Source organism: Lampetra fluviatilis, chromosome 24 (genome assembly GCF_964198595.1).
Source record: "Lampetra fluviatilis chromosome 24, kcLamFluv1.1, whole genome shotgun sequence".
Lineage (NCBI taxonomy): Eukaryota > Metazoa > Chordata > Hyperoartia > Petromyzontiformes > Petromyzontidae > Lampetra > Lampetra fluviatilis.
The window spans coordinates 9,195,110-9,207,557 of record NC_136298.1 but is presented as its reverse complement, the minus strand read 5'-3'; the positions used below and the strand labels follow the sequence as shown (position 1 = coordinate 9,207,557).

General features: G+C 49.4%; 1 protein-coding gene across 9 annotated transcripts in view; it reads left to right on the top strand.

Annotated features, from left to right (window-relative positions):
* LOC144941126 (receptor-type tyrosine-protein phosphatase delta-like) overlaps window positions 1-12,448 on the top strand; it is a 613,380-nt gene that overhangs the window by 406,599 nt on the left and 194,333 nt on the right. For 6 of the 9 annotated variants that reach the window (XM_078867648.1, XM_078867643.1, XM_078867650.1 and 3 more), the window contains 2 exons: window positions 5,026-5,183; window positions 9,815-9,968. In XM_078867648.1, the coding sequence (XP_078723774.1) occupies window positions 5,026-5,183; window positions 9,815-9,968 (312 nt within the window). The remainder of the gene's footprint in view (window positions 1-5,025; window positions 5,184-9,814; window positions 9,969-12,448) is intronic. The other 3 variants (XM_078867646.1, XM_078867651.1, XM_078867645.1) reach the window with 2 other exon arrangements.

Below are 12,448 nucleotides of genomic sequence, written 5' to 3'. Positions count from 1 at the left end.
ATCAGAGGCGTCGGCGGTTCGATCCCGACCCCCTGATGCTTGTGTATGTTGGGATTTGCGCATCTCTCTCCCCGTGGTCGCGTGGATTTAGCTCCAGGTCCTCCGGTTTTTTCCCTCCACATTTAGAATCAACGTGCGCTTCGAGTATTTGACTGCTATACATTTCCAGACAATGGGCCACTTTGTAGAGCTATCATTTGTGGCCAGGTCGCTTCTGAAGAAGAGCTATGTGTCTCAATTGGCCTTACCTGGTAACAAAAAAAAAAGTTGAGTTTCGTATCAAATCAAGATTTAGTAAATAGTTGAAGCGCTGGTGTCACGACCCGCGACAGAAGAACAATGATCCCTAACGCGGGAGGTTGTGTGGACTCCTTTGACAAAGGGTGAGGCGGATCCTTAATCAGCAATCAGCGTCTTGCACACAGTTTGTCGTTCTGAAGCAGTGATTTGCATATCATGCAAATACGGAGTGATTGCACGTTTCAGCATCAGATGTGTGCGCGTATAAATTGCTATGTATCTCAAGCACTGATTGCATTCTTCTGCGAATGCAAAAATCTCCGTTGTATAATTTGTTTGCCTCTGTTTTAGTAAACCCCCCTCCTCCCCCCACACATCCATCTCGTTCTTTTTACTTTTACTCTCTCTGACTCGCCCCCCCCCCCCCACCGCTACTTTGATCTCGGGCGAGCTTTTCTGAGATGACGCTGGAAATCAGGGAGGCGGAGGGCGGGCGGATTGCAAACGGAGCCGCAGCTGAATGGGCGGCTCTTATTTTTTTTTTCTTGCCGCGAGCTATCGGCTAGTGCCGTACCTTTTATTTTCACGAGGTCCTTCAAAATGAAATGGTTTCTGGAGAGCTGTTACGCGGCGGAGGCAAGGCACAATAAAGAGATGATGGCAGTAATTGCTAATGTGGCTTTGCATTTTATTTCTTATTTATTGGTCTGGCTTTCCTACCTTATCTACATCCGTACTGCATAATCTGCGAGCGTTGTGGGGTTTTTTTTTTCATGAATCTAGCTTGAAGGTCAATTCTTCCTAATCTGTGACACTGCCCTCAGCTGGGCTCGCCGAGCACTGTGAACGTATGTCGGCCCTTTTGCGTGACATAACGCAGCTCATACATTTAATAAAAAACTTTCCGCCAGTATCGAGGTAACGACACACCAGCGGACCACTCTCCATGTGCCTGGCTCCGTGTGTGTGTGTCTCTGTTTGTGTGGGGAGCAGTGGCGTAGCAACTAGGTGCGCTGCGCTACGAACCCGGCGAACCCGAGTTCGATTTCCGCTCGCGGCCAATACCAGTGATGATTATCTGAACCGGTCCTGGGCCACCCCTAGGTCGACTAAGCCTCGAATGAGTACCTGGTGTGGTGCGTAGACATCGCCACTTGGGAGATAAAGTTGTCCGGGCATGGTGCTGGCCACCCATCTCCTCGTGTGCTGTGCCGGCTTTCATAGGTGCTCGTTAACAGCACTTGCTCCTCCAGTCTGTTAAGGCTATACGGGGAGATCTTTGTCTTTGTGTGCACGTGTGTCATTTCCATTTTAATTGCTTCTCTGGCCTCTCCGTGCGAATCTCGCCGTGGACACAAATGGGCAACGTTCTTGTATCACCCCGTACAGTGCCGGTGCTAATGAGTCAAAAGTGGAGAGAGATAATGAAGCAGTTTGGGTAAGCCTCGTTAACCTGCAAGTCCAGCAGTTCACAAATTAATTCTGCCAGTGGTGGGGCTAGAGGCCTAGAAACAGTGGTGTACAGAAATGAGAATTTGAACTCTAAGCAATGCTTTTTTCTTTTTTGGGCAGCTCTCGCAATCATATAAAGCGACGGGAATTGAGCGGAATGACTTCCAGCCGGAGTAGAAATGCTGGGGAGAATCGCCAATAAAGTGGTGAATAACTGGCACGAGTGCCACATTATAACCAAATCACTATGAATGCATCGTATCCCATCACATCGCAGAAGCCAAACAGGGTTGTTGAGCCTCATTCAATCTTTGATGGGAAACTGGCTGGTCATACCAGGTGTTGTAGATTTGAGATATTAGGAAGCCAAGTAATGAGGGGATATATAGCAAGGATTTTTGAATCTTAGTATGCTTGAGTTTCTCAAGGTGCTCCAGTTTTCTACCACATGCCACAAGTGTATAAGTTGAATTGACCAAATATCACAATTCAGGACCCTCCTGTAAAAGAGGGCATTGAGACTCATTCCCTTTCCCACGAACCATAGAACTCGAATAGGTACTCGAGTTGCATCCCCCGCACCTGTTTCAATGTTTTTAGATTACTGAAGTTGTTTGCCAATATTCAGGCACGAGCCTGAATCTTTCCCAGAAAATGTCGCGTCTTGAGCTTGTGGCCTGAATTCCACATCAGTAATCAGGTTGAGCGTGAATATACCTTTCTGAGAAAGACGGACTTCACTCGTCTATGAATCAACCCAAGTTGCCCATCGACTCGAATTCTGGGAGAGATCGGACCAACTGAATTGTACTCGAGAAGACTTGTATTGGCTGCCCATGGAAACAAGGTACAGGGTGACTTTAGTGGGTAAAGGGGGTTATATCATTACCATTATTTTTCTTTTTTTCAAGCGTGGCCGAGATGTGTGGCCAACCTGGCACATACGTGGAAGGAAAAGCTCAAATAAAATATGTTTATCGGTAAGTCTTCCCACCTGAAGACGTACCGAGGCTCCTGCAAAGCCATGCTGGAGGGCGTGTGGTATAGTTCGGCGCTAGCTGTCGTAGAGTGCGGTCGTGTCGCTACACTTCTCTCCGGTGAGTACAATGTCTTTAAAAACAGCGGCGCTATGCCTCTCTAAATAAAATTGACGCTGAACCGCTCACGCGTTCCGAGATTCAGCGGTGAACGGGGGGACCCACGCCCCACAACTTGCCAGTCGTTTCGCAACGGGGAAAGGGTTAAAAGGAGAAGAGCTCTAGTGAGATGCTCTCGTGAGGGCCTGGTGCCTCCTGCACCCACGATCATTTTTCATCCAGTCCCAGAGTAAATTGTTCCCACGATGAAAATGTTAATTCAGGGCTGTGTGCACTTATTTTCTAAGAGGCGGCCTTGCCCCTTGCGCTAGACGGATGGACCAAGCGTTTCGTGCTCTTTTTTGATCCGTTTGTTGCTCAAGCTCGTGCCTTCAGTCGCGTAAGCGCCGGGTGAAATATTTGAAAACCCGACGTCTTAAACATACAAATGGCCTCGCGTCGAGTCAGAAATGAAGTAAATAAATAACCGGGCGCAAGTTTTGCCTCGTGCCGTCACAGACCGGCGTGCGCATTAAGCGGTGCTTCGCGCCGCCAGAACCTCGCGCGCTGATTTACAAATCGCCGTTGCGGCCGGGCGTTTGCGCTAAGCCAATCGCCAGTGGTTAACGGGTGAAAGTGGGGGGGGGGAGCGCTTCACGTGTAGTTAATGTACCAGAACAAGACGAATGTTCTTGCACAAAAGCGCGTTACTGTACACGAGCCCAGAGTCCGTTACACGCCGCACCGCCGGCGCACGCTTCAATCATGCTGTCAGCCGGTGCACCAGCACGCCTGCGTGGCGGTCGCTTCCGTAAGAATTGCTTTATTACAGTGCGGTGCGTATGCCCTTGATTTTGGCTGTGAGCAATACGTGTGTGTGCGCGCGTGTGTGCGCGCGTGTGTGCGCGTGTGCGCGCGTGTGTGCGCGTGTGCGCGTGTGCACGCGTGCGCGCGCTCGCTCGCTCGCTTCGAGCCCGACAAAAGGTACCGCACAATGCGACTGCATTGGGGCTGCTGTGACAGCCGCGGTACACACAATGCAGTGTCGCCGTGGAGTGCCCATTTGAAACCGTCGCGAGACCGATGTCCTCGCGGATTGTATAACCAGTGTGTGCCGTGCTGGCGCGCGCGTGCGCGTTTCTGTCCGTGTGCTTGATTGTTTGTTTGCTCCAAGTGTGTGGTCTGTGTGTGTGCGCGGGCGCGTCAAATAGTCGTTAGCAGATTTCACTCCGAACCCGGCGACCTGAGATCGATTCCTTGCTCTCAGCCACGTCAGTGATGGATATGTGAATTGGTCATGGGCCATCTCTCCTAGGTCAAGTTGGCATTAGATGAGCAGGCTACCTGGTGCGATTTGTAAATGGCACCGGGGAGGAAAGTAAGCCAGGCTTGGTGCTGGCTACACAACACACTCCTACGCCATTCTGGCCTTCATAGTTGCATGCTAACATGACTTGCCCAAAGAACACTATCATTTGTCGCTCTCTGTTATTTCCCGTGCACTGCTCAAGTTTAGAATTTCTCCCGTTGTCTCTTTGCTCAAGTACTTGTGTAACCTTGCTCAATTCCAGAATCCTATGCACCTATTGCCACTCTTAAGAGTGCTATTTTTTGCTTGCCACTTGTCGTGTTTGGGCCTTTTTTAGGCCTGTGCTCAGCAACCTTGATAATATATATTTTTACAGAATCTACTACCATTGATATTTAACTGCTTGATCAGTTGACAGACTTTATTTTGCCAGCCAAGGACCCAATGAGTCTGTTGCAAAGTAACGCGGTTCTGGGTTAACACATACCATTCATATCAGAGCAACACAGGCGTCACGTGCAAAGTGTGATTGAGCCAAACGTGATCATTGGAGGTGCAGGGGGGAAGGACAACAAACGAAACACAAAAAGCAGTTGTAAAGAAATTAATTTTTTAATGTAGATGTAACATTTCTTAACATTGGAAGAGCATTCCAGATGGCAGCAAAAATCGCATCTGAAAGCGCACGATGAGGTGACCGTCTTTGTTCGATGACCAAAATTACTGGAGTTCGCGTGATGGTTTCTGCTGCTTTCGATGAGCTCAGCAAGGTATTGTGGCTCATTTGTGGCAAGCACTTTGTGTACGTAATGAGCGCGCCCTTACAACGTATTCGTTCAGCAACCCGAAGCCAATGCAGCTCAGCGAGCACCGCATGGACATGATGGAGTACCCTTTCTCTCTGCCCCCCTCTGCCCCCCCCTCTGCCCCCTCCCTCGCATGACCAAGCAGCCCCCCCATGGTTCACGCGGACCCCTGCGGACCAGACGGGTGTGTCCGGCGGCGTGGCCTCCTTCGTGTGCAAGGCCCAGGGCAACCCACGGCCGCAGATCTCGTGGTTGAAGAAGGGCAAGAGAGTCAGCGCCCAGCGCTTCGAGGTACAGGGAGTAGGTTTCACTCTCGATTACGCACTCTCACACACCTAGGTCGCTCCACATGGGTGTATTCTGGGTTAGAAATGAAAACAAAAAACGAAATATCGTACGAGATTAACAATTCTTAACGAGGAGTGTAAAAAGAAGAGGGGGAGTTTTGCTCCCTGGGAGGGACGTTGGTGGGTTGGCGTTGTAAATCACGCCGGAGAGAGAGAGAGAGGGGGGGAGGAAATGGCCCTTCCTCTCGTCTGCTCCACACACGAGGTGGTCGCCTCTCTCCCTCACCGCCCACCCACTACGGCGCTCACCTCGGATACACCTGTGGATGATTAAACTAGCTTGAGATTTACCCACTGACTCTTTTGTGTAATGAGCAAAACGGTGCAGCGCTCTCCCCTCTGCCCGCCTTAACATTCAGAGTCGTCTCTAAACATTTTGGTACCTTGGGCCAAAACGCCATCCTTGCAACGCCCCAGCACAGTGTTGAGGCACCAGCTGCCATTAATTGCTTCGTTCCCAAGTTTGACGATGCCCCCCCCCCCCCCCACGGGAGGGCTGCCCGAGGCTGTCGTCTGCCGGTCCTACCCTTGTTAAGGCACTGCTAATATTGGCTGCAACCGATTTGTCTTTGGTGGCAAAGCCAACGTTTTGGTGTTCAAGCCTCCCGGGCAGAGGAGAGAGGGTGTTGGCGTGCATGCGTGCCTGCGTGCATGCGTGCATGCATGCGTGCCTGCGTGCATGCGTGCATGCGTGCCTGCGTGCATGCTTCGCAGGCGCTGTGTGCATGAGCGAGCTATGTGGCCTCTTGTTTTTGCTGCTTTTTTACACGTCGGGCGTTATTCTAAAGTTCCGTCACGAAATACGTTAACTTTTTCCCCCCTCTCACAAGCGCAAACGGCGCGGAGAGCCTCCACGCTCCCAACGCGGTTGTTTGGATTCGACACCGTAATCGTGACGTCGTCACGGAAATAGTCAAATGGGGCCCAAAGTGAGGTGAAGCTCAAGCAAAGAGCCGGATTCAAGTGCCCACTGAAGGAGGGTTTCGAGGGTGCAGCCTACTCTGGGCTCGTCAGCGTGTGCCGCGCCGATGGCGTGAACCTGGCAGATGCCCGCCGGTTGGGTGAAAACATTTCTGATCGGGCACCACGAGCGGAGCAGAAACCACGGGGAGGATGGGACGACGTTTGGCTGATGTCGTTGGCAGGTGGCGAAAGTCTTGCGAACGTGCCGCTCATAACCTACCCTGTGGGTTTCCTTCGGCTGACGAGAAACACCATTGAGTGACGTTGCTTTCGAAAAACCTCTCCGTGTGTTGTGTCGTCTGGTTTCACTTTCACGTTGTGTCTTTACGGAGCTAGCTGCTCGAGTTTGTTGTGGCGTACGCCTATCCAGAGTTTGCCTGGCGTGTGCGTTCTTGGCAAGTCACCGTGCTGCTGCTGCTGCCTGCCTGCCTGCGATGGTAGCGGGATCACGCAAACAGGCCCTTTCTCATTCGTCTCACTCGGTTTTCCACTCGGCGCACGGTGGAGTTGTATGCGCGTTCAACGGTGGAGTTGCATGCATGCATGTTTGTTGAAACTTCTTTTGCGCCGTACGTAGCCAACCGTGCTCATCGGGAGGCGCCGGCTAAATTTGCGCTAAGATGCTCTACCTGGCGTCATCTTCACTTCGTGATCAAAGTCACCCCTCTGTGCATCGACGATCATAACCAAACTATGACAGATAATGGCAGTTTGGTGAGACTAAATCAAAGGGACCGGTAAATACCTTTGTAAAAACGGTGGAATGTTTCGTGTCTCATTTGAAGTAATGAGCAAGTTCTAGAAAAGAACCCATATTTTTTTTCATCTTCGTGTCAGAAGAGCCGAAGATAAAATGTTCAGGCAAAGCCCAATTTTCTTGGCATTCAGCGCGCTCGCCGGTTACAACGTGGGATGATGGACCGCAATGAACAATTAAATCAAAACTGGGTTTTAATTAGGTAGCATTCGGCTCTGTTAGTGTAAGGATTCATGACTGCAGTTGCCCTGCAAGAGAAGTATTCCTTTCGTGGCCAAAGTTGCGGTGATGCTCACGGTGTTGTTCCCCAGTCAGCAACTGTTACTGGATTGTCAAAATCAGAATCAATGTCTTTAGACGAGAGGAATCCGATGAGCTATGAAGCTTTTTATCACAGATGTCCAGTAAGGGCAGGTAAGAACGTTACAAAACAAACGGTACAAAAACACGATCGTAGTGCAAGTACAATAAAGGTAAACAAATCACCCAAACGCATACAAATACAATTAAACCATCCCCATCCATCTAGGCAAAGCCCACTAAGGTATTAACCTATTTTTCAGAAGCGACCTGGCCACAAATGATAGCGCCACAAAGTGGCCCATTATTTGGACATTTATAGCACCAAAACAATCTCAATAATCTCAATGCATGTTTCTAAATGTGGAGGCAAAAAACCGGAGGACCTGGAGAAAAAAAGCAAACACGACCACGGATATAGCTGAAAATGGGACATCCGGGTAGAGATTTAAACTTCGCAGCTGTTTTTTTCTTCTTGGGTCTTTCGGTAAAGTCACGTAGAAGGGAAGTAATAAAATAATAAAAATAAAACATAATAAAATAAAATATTATTATATTATATTATTATATTATTTTATTTTCTTATGTTTTATTTTTATTATTTTATTACTTCCCTTCTACGTGACTTTACCGAAAGAACCAAGAAGATGAATCCCTGCAGTCACGAAAGCTTTAAATCGAAAAAAAAAATTCGCAGCTGTTGTTTGGCTAATAAATCCCCATAAAAGCGACAGGCGACATTCTTTTTTACCTTTTGCTGCGAGATGTTTTTTTATGTCATGCCGTGGCATTGACTGTTCACAGTGCCTGTGTGGCTTGTTCATCTGTGTGGCCTGCTGTGTGGCTTGTTGAATCAGCACGCTTGTGTGTGTGTATGTGTGTATATCTGTGTGCTTGTGCAAGTGTGTATGTGTTTATGTGCGTATATTCGTGCGATTGTGCATGCGTGGTGTGTCCGTGTGTGCTGTGTGCGTGTGGGACTGCTGAATGAATGCTAAAGTGTTGTGCACGTGTTGTTATGTGTGCCTATCCAAGTCCGTAATTCGATGTGTCCGCCCATGCGAGCCTTTACACTGTACGTCTGCTCGCGTGTTAGCGCGTATGTGTACACATGTACGCTCTTGCAAGCCATCCTCCCGAAGATTTTTGTTGTTGTTGGTGGTGTATCCACATCTCTTTATCCCTACGCGGTTGTTATCTGTGTGTGTCCATCATTGTTTCTCAGTGCAGATGATGGCCGTTGACGAGGTAATGTTTGGGATGCCTGTTCATCTCTCTACCCCTTGCACATGTGTACGGCAAAGCATGCAAATGTGGCTGTGCCTTTAGTGGTTTGCTGTGTGTCTAGGCTAGTTTATAATAAGCTCCCATGTGAATTTACTAATGAACCTGTGCGCATTATTAATATCCGGCTGCGTGTTTGTTTATGTGTCCGTATACATATCGTCTGTGATTGTACATGTTTATGCTGCTCGTTCGTGTGTGCGCGTTGCTGTGCATTTGTGCGCGCATGCATGAATGTGATTTCCACGTGGGTTTGCATTTGCGTGTGAATGTGCGCTGGGGGAGCGGTGGCGCCACGGTCAGAGCGCTGTGCTACAATCTCGGCGAACTAGGTTCCATTCCCGGTGCCACGGCTACCACCAGTGGCGATTACCAATATCTGGTCCTGGGTCTCTCGGAAGGCCGACTCAGCCTCAATTAAGTGCCCAGGGCAGCGTGTAAACGTCGGCACTTGGGAGACAGGGGCGTGCAGTGTGTGTTGCGTTGGCTGCAACGCCACTCCCTCGCGCATTGCGCTCATTTGAATTGATGCCCATTAACAGAACTTGCCCCAACAGTTTATTAGGGCTACAGGGGGATATCTGTCAGGTGTGTTGTGTGTGCGTATGCCGGTGGTACAGTACCTCGGTGAACGAGTGCGTGCATGAATGTAAAGCCTCCCCTCCCGTATCAGCAGTTCTAAAGAAGCAGTTCTCGAGAAAACAAATTTCTTTAGAACTGCTTTTTGTGTTTAGTTTGTTGTCCTTCCCCTGTACCTCCGATTAGCACGGTTGGCTACGTACGGCGCAAAAGAAGTTCTACATTTATACATATGTATCACGTCGGTTGTGACGTCTACCTGTGTGCGTGCACGCGCATGCAGGTGATAGTGGTAGTGTAGCGTTCCTGCCTTCATAGGTGCTCGGTAACAGCACTTGCCCCTACAGTCTGTTAAGGCTATACGGGGGATCTTTATCTTTGTTTTTTTGTAGCGGTTAGCGCGCTGCGCTACGAACCCGGCGCCCCGAGTTCGATTCCCGCTCACGGCCAACACCAGTGACGATTATCTGAACTGGTCCCGGGCCTCCCCTAGGTCGACTCAGCCTCAAATGAGTATCTGGTGCGGTGTGTAAACATCGCGACCGGGGAGACAAAGGCGGTCGGGGCGTGGCGCCGGCCACCAACCCTCTCGTGTGCCGTGCCGACCTTCATAGGTGCTACTCGCTAACAGCACTTGTCCCAAACAGTCTGTTAAGGCTGTACGGGGGGGGGGTGGCGGCGTCTTTGTCTTTGTTGTGCAGGTGATCGAGTTTGACGGCGGCCTGGGTTCCGTGCTGCGCATCCAGCCGCTGCGGCCGCAGCGCGACGAGGGCACCTTCGAGTGCATGGCCTCCAACGGCGTCGGTGTGGTCACCGCCAGCGCCCAGCTCAGCGTGCTGCAAGTCGGACCGACCGGTGAGGACGCCCGCCCACCTCGTTACTCCCCGTACCTCTTCTACCCGATTCCCCCCCCCCCCCCCCTGCAGAGCCGCAACCCACCTCGGCGTTGTACCGCTCGTCGTCGCAGAGCTTCGTGGTTGGATTCTAGATTTGAAGCTTTCGTGACCGCAAGGATTCACATTCTTAGGTTTTCGGTAAAGTCACGTTGGTAAAAAAAATTTCAATTAATAAAAGTAAAATAAAAATAAAATGAAAATCACGACGTTTCGGAGGCAACACAAGCTTCCGTCTTCAGGTGGAACCGTCACAGCACGATAGCTGTATCAAGTAAGTGGTTGGAGCCCGGCAACCGGCTTGGTTAATGCTGTGGGTGTGTGTAGTTTTTAGTTTGTTGTCCACCCCCTCCCACCCATCACTGCCACAGCTCCGATTAGCATGGTCGGCCACGTGCGGTGCGAAAGAAGTTCAACATACGTGCAACCGTAAATACCGCACACGCGCCGTCCGCTGCAAGGCATCGGACGTTAAAGATCCAGCGATGTTTCCGCACATCGAAGGGGCAGATGCCGAGACGTTGTCACGGCAGGTGTTTGAGGCCGCGTGCCTACTGCGCAGCAGTGGCGGGAGCTGGAGGAGGGAGGCTATAAAGCGGTTGGCAAAGAGGGGTGGAGGTGGAATCGACGGCATTGGCCACGAGGACGTCTTGATCACGTGGTAATGGTCACGGGCTCCGGTGCTTTGGGTGTCCAGCATGCTGGCTAACGTGCGTGTCAAGCTGTACGGCGGCGAATGTTGTGACTCGCCCTCCTCCCGATTCAGTTGATTCATCACGGTTTGGGGGTTCATCTTCTTGGTTCTTTCGGTAAAGTCACGTAGAATGGAAATAATAAAATAATAAAAAATACTGTATAATAAAATAATTCTCACGACGTTTCGACCACAACGCAAGCAGCCGTCCTCAGGTGAAGAACAGGTCTGTCGGGAAGACAGCGTCTGAATGACGTCTGAATGACGTCTGAATGACGCTGTCTTCCCGACAGACCTGTTCTTCACCTGAGGACGGCTGCTTTCGGTGTGGCCGAAACGTCGTGAGAATTATTTTATTATGTTTTATTTTTATTATTTTATTATTTCCATTCTACGTGACTTTACCGAAAGAACCAAGAAGATGAATCCCTGCAGTCCCGGAAGCTTTAAATCGAGGTTTGGGGGTTGTCATTTGATTTTTTTATCTTTCTGTTCACGTTGCAAGTGTGTGAGTGCAGTGCAGTGCGTGCCATCGCATGCGACATGTAAGAAGCATAAAATATAATCAAATTGTACTCGCACTGTGCAATGCAATGCATTGTCAGGCCAGGAACCAACCCGAATTGATTAACTGATGTGCATCGTTCCGTGTCTTGTTTCGCGATGAAAATAAATACACCTCGAGAACTCCATTTGTTCACCATATGTTACTATAATTTCACTTAAAATTATATTTAAAAAACTATTCCTTCCTCTCAGAAAAGCCCCAAGGAATGGGAAGAGAGTTTACACATTTCTAAAAAAAATCTGATATTATATGTTACCGAACAAAGATCATACCTTTTCCGAAACTCATCATCGATACCTTAAACCGCTAGTTCCTTCCAGTCAAAATGAGCCCACACTTGACGCTATACGATAAAAATGACTCAAGTTAAGTCGTGTAACTCACCGACTCAGACACACAATTGACATTCTAGATTGTATGACTGCAAGGATTCATATTCTTTGTTTTTTTCGGTAAAATCACGTAGGTAAAAAATAAAATAAAATAAATTAATAATGAAGACGTAAGCTTGTGTTGCCTCCGAAACGTCGTGAATTAACTTATTTTTTTTACCTACGTGATTTTACCGAAAGAAAAAAAACATAGTACACATGACAGTTCCTCAACAGTCATGTAGTTTAACCGTCGAGTTTTGTGTCTAGTTGGGAGGCATCAAGGCCATGTACTTGCTTGGGGGGGACACCAGCCTGTGAGTGGATTCACATTCATCACGCAAATTCCACCTTAAATGCTCCCATAGCATGCACGCTAACGAGCCACATCAGCACACCTGCACAACATGGCAAAGACAAAGATCCCCCATGTAGCCTTGAGCGGACTTTTTGGGGCAAGTGCTGTGAGCGAGTTCCTACGAAGGCCGACACGGCACGTGAATGGAGCGAGTGGCCACTGCCACGCTTGGTCACATTTGTCTCCCCAGTGCTAATGGTTACACACTGATCCAAGAATTGATTTAAGAATGGGTCAACCTAAGGGAGGCCCAAGACTGGTTCAAATATTCGCTACTGTTATTGGTCGTGAGCGAAAATCTAAATCGGGTCACACTGGGGTCGATTTTCACAGCACGACAACCACTACACTACCGCTTCCCACAACCGCATACCTAACACACATGCACGCACAAACACTGCCCTTTGCAACTCAAGCGTACAGCTGTATCCGTGCCCGCAGCCGATAAGAT